The sequence below is a fragment of the Labrus mixtus genome, chromosome 17, assembly GCF_963584025.1.
Source record: "Labrus mixtus chromosome 17, fLabMix1.1, whole genome shotgun sequence".
Taxonomy (NCBI): Eukaryota; Metazoa; Chordata; class Actinopteri; order Labriformes; family Labridae; genus Labrus; species Labrus mixtus.
In genome coordinates, this window is record NC_083628.1 from 22,853,175 (window position 1) to 22,862,487 (window position 9,313).

The 9,313-nt window shown below is 37.9% G+C and overlaps 1 protein-coding gene across 1 annotated transcript; it reads right to left on the reverse strand.

Annotated features, from left to right (window-relative positions):
- Positions 1-1,940: 1,940 nt before the first annotated feature.
- gfi1b (growth factor independent 1B transcription repressor) lies at positions 1,941-6,590 on the reverse strand. The gene is made up of 7 exons (XM_061061774.1): positions 6,377-6,590; positions 5,818-5,921; positions 5,287-5,472; positions 4,952-5,178; positions 4,644-4,781; positions 3,054-3,219; positions 1,941-2,586 (listed from the first exon to the last, which is right to left on the reverse strand). The coding sequence occupies exons 2-7, from the start codon at positions 5,912-5,914 to the stop codon at positions 2,399-2,401; spliced, it is 1,002 nt and encodes a 333-aa protein (XP_060917757.1). The 5' UTR covers positions 5,915-5,921; positions 6,377-6,590; the 3' UTR covers positions 1,941-2,398.
- Between the last annotated feature and the right edge of the window lie 2,723 nt (positions 6,591-9,313).

The following is a 9,313-nucleotide window of genomic DNA, read 5'->3' on the forward strand; positions in this document are numbered from 1 at the left end:
AACAAGGCCTCTTAATTATTTTTTTTTTTTACAGAATTACAACATTCTAAAAAATAAACTAACATTTCACACAACACAAAATAAATCACAAAACAAATCAACATATGGACTAAACATGAGTTGGAATAAAACACAACACAATGAAAAAACACCAAAAGATTTAACAGCATTTTTGGACAGGATCATCTGAAACATAAAGACTTTCCACAGAACACAACATTTCATAAAACATTTCTGATTAAGCTTCAACAATATGTCAGGAAACACAACGACTTTTCAGAAACACAAAGACATTCCATGAAACACAATTTCCTTACATAAAAGCAACAACTTTCAGAACACACAATAGGGGCGCGGATAGCCTAGCGGTTATGTCACGCGTGCCATCTCCAGAGGCTGTTGTCCTCGTCGCAGTGGCCAAGGGTTTGAATCCGACCTCATCTCTTTGCTGCATGTCTTCCCCCACTCTCCCCTTTCAACATTCACTGTCTCTCTTCAGCAGTGAAGGCAAACATTACCATAAAAAGTACAAAACTACATTAATTGTGATCTCCTATAATATATGACTGGATTACCTAAGTGTTTTGGTTTTTTTTAAGATTGATTTTTGGGTTTTTTGTGGCTTACAGCTGGAAATCAGGGAGAGAGAGCAGGGAACGACATGTGGGAAAGGCTGGAATTGAACCTGGGATACCCGCTTTGAGGACTATAGCCTCCATACATTTGGGAGCGCGCACTAACCACTGCGCCAACAGCGCCCTGGATTAACTACATTTTAAAGGATCCTGTTAAGGATCTACTAAGCTGAAAAAAAGTGTTGCTATCATGATAACTGAGGCGGTTTAAAGCTCCAGTGAGGAACTTTAGGTTTGTGTTGATTTTGGCGACCCCTGTGACAGAGTATGTCCTGTGATGTAAGTAACATGTGTAAATCGTGTTTTCAGATACTAAAAATCTCATTCTGTTGTCTTTTAACAATTAAATGCATAACTCAATGTGAATGTGGTCATGTAAAAAGGCTGTTTTGGTTGTTTGTTTGTTTGTTTGTTTGTTTGTTAACTCTCTTGTCTGACACCTACCCTACAACAGTTTACAGACATTAATAGAGCAACTCTACAGAAACAATCATGCATGTCGCTGATGATCTGGTTTGCTTGTGTAGGTCATATTGAGGCATCAGTGTTGATTTGAGGCTAAAACCAATGAGAGGAGCTTTAACTCGTATCTTTAAAACATGTTGAATAATCCTGACACCTCCTTTAGTCAGATTTAGAGGGCTCAGGTGATGATCTGATTTGCCTCAGGCGGCTTAATGTCCTAACAGGTTTGGTGTTTGAGGAAGGTGGTGAGTCTTCTTCAGAGCTGCCATTTGTTTGTGGAAGTAAATCTTGACGTGCCGGCTGGGTGTGGTGACGGTTGACTAAGTAATCAATCCATTTCCACAGCCTCTTATTAATCCCTGTATCCCATTCGACTCCACACACTGTAAAGTCAGTGCAGCAACACTGGGAGGGCCAGAAAGCATTCTGATATGGACTGATAGTTTGTTCACTTCTGATTTTTAACTGAGATTATAGAGCTGGCTTTGCCTCATGTGTAATAACAAGGACGATGAAAACACAGCCGACATACCTCCCAGCTAAACTGTCCTTTTGCTTTCTAGTCGACTCTCAGGTATGAATAGCTCTCTGACCTTGGATTTGCATGGTGTTCCAGGAGTGTTATTTGAATGCAGGATAACTGCGTAGCAGCATTATCTCTGGTCCCGCAAGAGATTTTCACCTGAGGCCAGTGTCACATCCTCTCTGCATCCTGCTCCGACAGGAAAGTGAGTCAGAAAAACACACAGAAACTTTGAGAAAAGTGTGTTTACAGTACTCGTCTTAGACAAACAGTGAGCTTGTATTGAAATTCAGGTAGGAAGGACAGTATTCTGTGTGTGGCTTTGCAGGACTTTATTCCAAAGATTACTTCTTATTTCACATTTAATTACAGAACACACACATAAGCTTCTTCAGCAAATATAAAGCACAGTGCTCAGGCATATTATAAATAAATAATTTTATACAAAAAAAACTATATTAAACATGCTTTTTCATCTTCACCAGCCAATTTGCATATTTTGAATGAATACGACATGAGGAACATCTTCCATTCATCGATAGGCAAACGTAAGTTTTTAAGGGAAACTTACAATGTATTAACCAATACATTTGAATCGACTTCTCAAATTCTTCATAGCACAGGTTGAATTGGTATTTTATCAGATTGCCTTCAATCAGGAATTCCATTCCATAGCTTGATATGGAAAGGCCATCCGCATCATGCTAGACATCTGGATAACATCCTTAATTGCATATAGTTGAAACAGAATTTTTTTTTATATCTCCCAGAAACACTAGAGTTTAGGCTTCATGCCGTGCTGGCTCTCGTGGTGCCTGCGGAGATCCACCTTACGCTGGAAGCCTTTGGAACAAATGTCACATCCGAACGGTTTGAAGCCAGTGTGTTTCCTGCTGTGGGTGATCAGGTTGGAGCTTTGGCTGAAGGCTTTACCGCACACCTGACATTTGTGCGGCTTTTCACCTGCAAATAAAACACACAGAAGAAGAAAGCAAAAACAGTCAGAAACTCATATTAAATCTTAGATCCTTTTGATACTGCAGTTACTTTGTCACTGATTATCTGGAATCAGGTTTTCCATAGATGGAGCTTTTTTTTTGCAGAAACCTAATTTGCATTGATATCTACAGCTGAAGAATCATGCCATTGTTCAGATTTGTCAAACATTTATTGATGACAAATGTGGACGGCATAGGCGTCCTTTTACAGAGCTCTGTGAGAAGCAGGAAAACAAAATATGCAAATCCACAGGACATTTGTTTAAGTTTCTTTTTGTGATTTATCAGCAGGTATATTACTCCTGGAAACAATTTCTGCATGCTGCACTTGGAAAGCAGCAAGTGGCGACATGGACTTTTTAAAAAAATATTTTAGGGTCATAAAACATATATTGACCTGCTGTAAAAAATAATCTGCACACTGCGACGCACCTGTGTGTATGTACGTGTGTTTCTTCATGTCGGACTTCTGGTGGAACCTCTTGCCGCAGTACTGGCAGGGGTACGGCCTCGTGTCCGAGTGGATGAGCAGGTGTGTGGAGAGGGTGGAGGAGCGCTTGAATGTTTTGCCACACATCTTGCACTCGAAGCTTTTTTCCTAAAGACAAAGAAACATTAAGTGTTACACATTTATCAGAAGGAAGAGCAGGATGTCAGAAAGCTGAGCTCCATAGTTCAGTTTTAGTCAATAACATCTCTCTGCAAAGATGCTTTCAATCTAATAACAGCATATAGAGTTAGCCCAGTGGTCATGGAGTATTTTAATCGGAGCATTCTCTTCAGTTTGTAGCTCAACATAGATAAAAAAAAACCTTAAAAAGAATGGGATTATGAATATGTGTTCTTGTCTTTGTGTAAGATCATGAGACATGATCATAAGCTCCAAAATAACTTCTAAAAGAACCTTGTTAAGTTTTTTTGGTAAGAAGTGTCACTTTAATATTGCAAAACCTCATCCTGTCATAGCGTGGATTCAGTTAAAATAATCTTTTATCAATTATAGGGACGCAAAATCAATATGTGCCATTAAACAGAGCGTTAACCTCCAGTGTTGATAAATTAAGTGAAACAACTTGCAATTCCTTGATTGTCCACTTGAGGCACCAAAGTCTCATACAACTGCATTCTAAAATGCCCATTTTTACAGCAGACATTAACATGTTTACAGTCTGGTTCAAAAAGTATTTTGTCTGAATAGTTAAGATCTCCACTGTAGAGGGGTGAATCTTTCACAACTTTTCTTATTTGATTTTACGAAGGATAAGAGTTATTGACAATAAGGGGCGTGGCTGAACTGACTGACAGGGGGGGGGGGGGGGGGGTCAGGAGGCTTAAGTCTTAGCCTCAGCTCCAAATCTTTGCCTGTTACTATTGACCACCATTAACTTTGAGCTAACATTTCCAATTCGGTGACCGCCATCCATAGGCTTCAAAAGTCCATTTCAGAAACCAATGAGTGATGTAACTGAGACTATGTCCATGTTTCATACAGTTCATGGGTTTAAAACACTTTTAATGAAAAAAAACCCCCAGCTAACTCCTCCCTCTTTGATTCAGAGCACATTTTATCTCAATTTATTTCCACATGATAAAAGTTACCAAGCAACTCCAACTCCAAAACAACACTTAACAACTCTGTGAATGAGTGTTGTTTCTGCTGTTTGCTCAGGGCTGTTAAAACATATGAATGTGACGCAGGGATTTCAATACCATGAAGGTGATTGTAAACAAGCATAATGATGCCGTCTCTAAATTGAAAACAACCCAGTGATGCCAAAGTAATGTCAAATGGGTCAGCCCACCAAAAAAATATTGAGGTATCAAGGGTAAGTTACATTTCCCATGAAAACTGCATCATGGGAAACGTAGGAATTCCATCCATACAATGTCTTTATATCTCCACCTCTCTGCTGCTCTGTTCGTTTTTGTCTGTCACTTACAAGATGTCAAGTTGTCAAAGTGTGCCACTACATTTCTGTAAGAAGCTTTGAATGATATCTGTTGTGCATTATTTTGATCTACCTGAGAGTGGACATTCATGTGTTGCTCCAGACTGACAGCGTGGCCGAAAGTTTTTCTGCAGATGTTGCAGCCAAAAGGTCTTGTTCCACTGTGAGACCTCCTGACGTGAACCTCCAGTCCGTGGGGTGTTGAGAACACCTAAAGCACAGTTTCTTCATAAATCACAGATACATGGAAACCAATTTACATACCTTTAAAATCTTGGTTTGATTCATTTGGAAACTTTACAAATGTAAACACACAGATTGAACTGAAACCTTTACAGTTGCTCGGGCTGTGCAGGATTGAGTCTAACATAAGGGGTGTACCTTGTCACAGGTGATGCAGTGGTAGGTGTTGGATGTTGGGGAGTAGTGGGTGCTGCAGTCCAGGGGCTGCTGAGGTGGTGGGCTGCGGCTCAAGTGGGTGCCATACAGATTGCTGGCGTGCTGCAGGACTGTGGGGCTGAAACTCATCTGACGCAGCTCGTAGGAGGAGGGCACCGACTCCCAGGCGTATGGCTTATAGTACGGAGGGAATCCTGCAATGTGAGGCTCTAAGAGTGCAGACAGACTGAATGTTAAGACTTTGACCTCTTTGATTTACTCTTATAGTTTGAACGTAGCATAAAACTATGACTTTATTAATATAACTTTCAACTAACCGTTTAGATAGAACGGCTGTGTGAGAGCCACAGAGGGTCTGGTTGGCTCTGGGTGAGCAGGTAAGGGGCGTTCAAGCTCTGCATCCTCCTCCTCCTCCTCAAACGAGCAGCGGTCCTGAGGGGGAGACCGCTCTTCTGACTGATGCTCATCGGAGGAGTCTGTGTTTTGAACCTCTGGTAGAGCTTCTACAAATCCACAGCAAATAAAGGTGTGATTGATTCAAGCAGAGGACATTACACTGTGTGATTAAACAGCAAGTAAATACACTATTAAAACAAAACCCTGCTGTGGAGGACATTTTGTTTGAATAGCAAACATCTATTCAGAAGTTAACCTAAAAAGGCTGATATACAACACGTTGAATGCAAACTTCTTTTTTTAATCTGGCTTGATTAAAAGTCAAGCACATTTTCAAAACACAGCTGTTTAATTGATAAATAAAAAATATGTAAAAAGTCTTAGCATTAATTGAACTGTCCTCTCTCTCTCATATTCAGATAAGACATGTGAATTTTATTCCCCATTCTTACCTGTCGGCCTACATGTGGGCTCCTGCGGCTCTTCATATGTTCGGTGAATATTATGGGAAGGCAACCTCTTGTTTTTCACCAGAAATGACCGCGGCATGATGATCCTGTAATAATAAATAAATACAGGCCTTAAGCTTACGCAGAAGTGCCTAAATTCCATTTTTGAATGGAGCGTGGATGTCAATTCAGTAGCTTATTGATAGGCTAACTTTTGTTAGTTTATGGTAAAATAACAATTTTAATTAAAAAAACACAATTTTCGGCGAATTTGATGTTTAAACAACGTTGTATCACGCTATAATTAGTTGGTCACTAAGTTATAATTACATTTTTCATTTTCTATCCATGGCAATTAAACTAACGCACTTAGTAGCCAAACAGCAATAATTATTTTTTCTTCAATAAGGCTATTTAATCTCTGTTAAATTCGTTCTTAGCTAAATAAGTTAATTTAACTTATTTCGCTATTATAGACTAATTAAGAAAAGGTAATAGGCCTAAAACTTAGAAAAAGTTTACTCCAGCTGGCTTAACACATTATTTCACATTCAACACTCACCGTTAACTGAGCAGCCTCCCGTCGAAGTGAAACTTGAAGTTAGCTTCCAATAAACCAAAAGGCCTATTTTCCTTTTTTTTTTGAGGGGTGTGTGTGAATCAGCTCAACTCAGGTTAATGCGTCGCAAAAAAAAATCCTTTCTTAAAAGTCCGAAAAGCAAAGCAGTGTAACACCATCACACTTGTTGCTCTTTCTTTTTCTCCCCTCCCTGATTTTCAATCAGATAATTCCGCAGGAGAATCTGACTGTGCGTTCAGCCAATGAAAAGGCCAACCTGCAAATTTGCGTAAAAAAACACACACACAGGGCCTGAGCTGTCCCTGGACCAGTTACACAGAAACACCCAGAGCTCCGAGGCAAAGTAAAGTAACGTTCAAAGGCTAACTTTGAACATTCAAGAAAGCCTATAGGCTATCATTATGAAGAAGTTAATTTAAACTGAAAAACTAAAGACTTAATTAATGCAAATTCAATGATGTGGCTCATTTGCGCGCATCTTTTAAAACAGAATATCCTATGACAAACAACGGTGTTTCAATTCTACTTAATTTAACCTAAACATTTGAAATAAAAACCCGGAAAATGCGATAATAAATTCAATAAAAATCCTTCCACATATTTCAAACTCGCAATGTTTGATTTACAGGATTTACTTCAAGTAATGTGTGTATGACCATGTTGTGTGCTAGATTTTTTTACCAGCAGATCATGAGACTGTAACACATCGATAAAACACACACACACACACACACACACACACACACACACACACACACACACACACACACACACACACACACACACACACACACACACACACACACACACACACACACACACACACACACACACACACACACCAAAACACACACCAAACCAGTCTGGGAGATTAGCACTGTTGACTCTATCTATATTTATTAAAGCATATTTATATTCAGATGATTTAGTGTCACGCAGTTTGGCAAATCGTGGGACTAATTATCAAACAAAAATCAAAAACAGGTGGATACGTTGTGTTTGGAAGAAATTGTTTAGGAAAAATAAAGTCGGCTTCTTAAAGCGTTTGAAAACATCAGAGTGAAAGAATCAAGAGACATTTAAAAGCGGAGGCGATGATTTGAATGGGGAAAGAAACACAACAGCGACATCTGGTGGACGGAGTGTGTATCTTCACTCCAGAATGGATGTATGACTTGAGAGTATTTCATAAGTAATGATTTATGAATAATATTAATGCATGTTTTTATTATGATTTCAAAAGGAAACATGTACAAGCCTACTCGTAAACAAACGATGGACCGTAGACAAAGGGGAATTCCTGTTCTGTTTCTTTGGTCCATAAATATATGATTCACCAAACTATAAGAAAAAAATAATTTTGTGTGTAAAAATCCCAACAAAAGTGACATGAGCAATCCTTTTTGCAGGAGTCTGTATTAAAATATGTCTGATACAGTTAAGGACCATAAAAAGGTCAAGTCATTCTCCACATAAATTCAACTTATTTTACAGGCTGTTTATGTCATGTAAAGTTTTTTGTTTTTTTTACAGGAACAATTGTACTTTTGGAGTTTTTTGTATCTATCCCTACTGATAGAATAAATAAATACAGTATATCAACACAGCAGCAGCACTTACTGAAGTGTGTCGACATGCGGAGTTGAATGATATGTGGCTGATTATATCACACACATATCACACTGCTGTTGTGTTTGTGATTACATTTGTTGTTGTTAAATATGTTAGCTGTATTCATGCATGACACCCTGCCCTGTTCCATTATTATAAAACTTTTGTATTTATGTTGAATTACAAACAAAATAACCATTACTCTCTGTTTGGCTGGATACAATAATAAAATGTTTGTGTTTTCCCCCCTACAGATGGTAGCATCCAATAGACACCAGAGAAAACAATTTTAAGTTGATTTCTGGATCGAGCTTTCTGCTAAGAAACAATCAGCAGGAAAAAACCTTCAAAGAATGGGAGAAATGACTATAGTTCTCAATTACACATCATTACGCAGCTAAACCTTTTTTTTTAATCTCAAATAAACTGTAGACATGTATTAATCAATGACACTGATGCTAAAATAGGATTGCTTTAAATGTTATGAGTATGTAAAATAATTTGTATTTTTTTATTTTCGATCCCCATTGGCCCAAAGTATAGCAACTCTTCCTGGGATCCACACTTACAAAGATTAAATTAAAATCCACACAAATTACATTGTTAAACATTTGAGAAAGAAACAGGAAAGGGACAATGACAGAAATAATAACTGCAACAATGATAACAATTCAATACAAGCAAGATACAAAACAAGAAGACCAAGAAGAACCACAAAGGTCCTCTCTCAAGTGGCCATGTTATAGCTAATAAAATACAATGTTAGACAAAACTTAGAATTTGTGTTATTACTTAAGCTATGAAAGTACAAGTCTGTCTGTAAAAGACAAAATTGATGAGATTGCAAATATTGAAATACTCATGGTAGGTCAAAACTGTAAGATAGTTAGTCACAATTTTGACTTTTTTTCCTAAAATTGTATTCAGTTTTTTATTGATAGTCAAAGTTATTATATTATAAGTGTATTTTTTGTTGAGTCAGGGTTTTACTCCTGACTCTTGACAGGTAACATTTTACATTCAGAGAAAGAAAGGTACATATATTTAGTTGTTATTAGCTTTTTATGGTATTTTTCCTTGAAATGAGCTAAATTAATTAGGGGCGGAGCGTTGAAAAAAAAAGTGCTAAAACCTGTAAATAAAGTTTAGCATAATATTATTGAAGTAGTACTGGAAGGAGGGGTCTATTTGTTTGGCAGATGACTTCAAAAATCAATTAACTTTCTCATGATGTGCATTCCCCCATTTAATAGAATAGAAAATACAAACGTCATATTAAATATATTAATTGAAGGTGTTTGTTTTGTC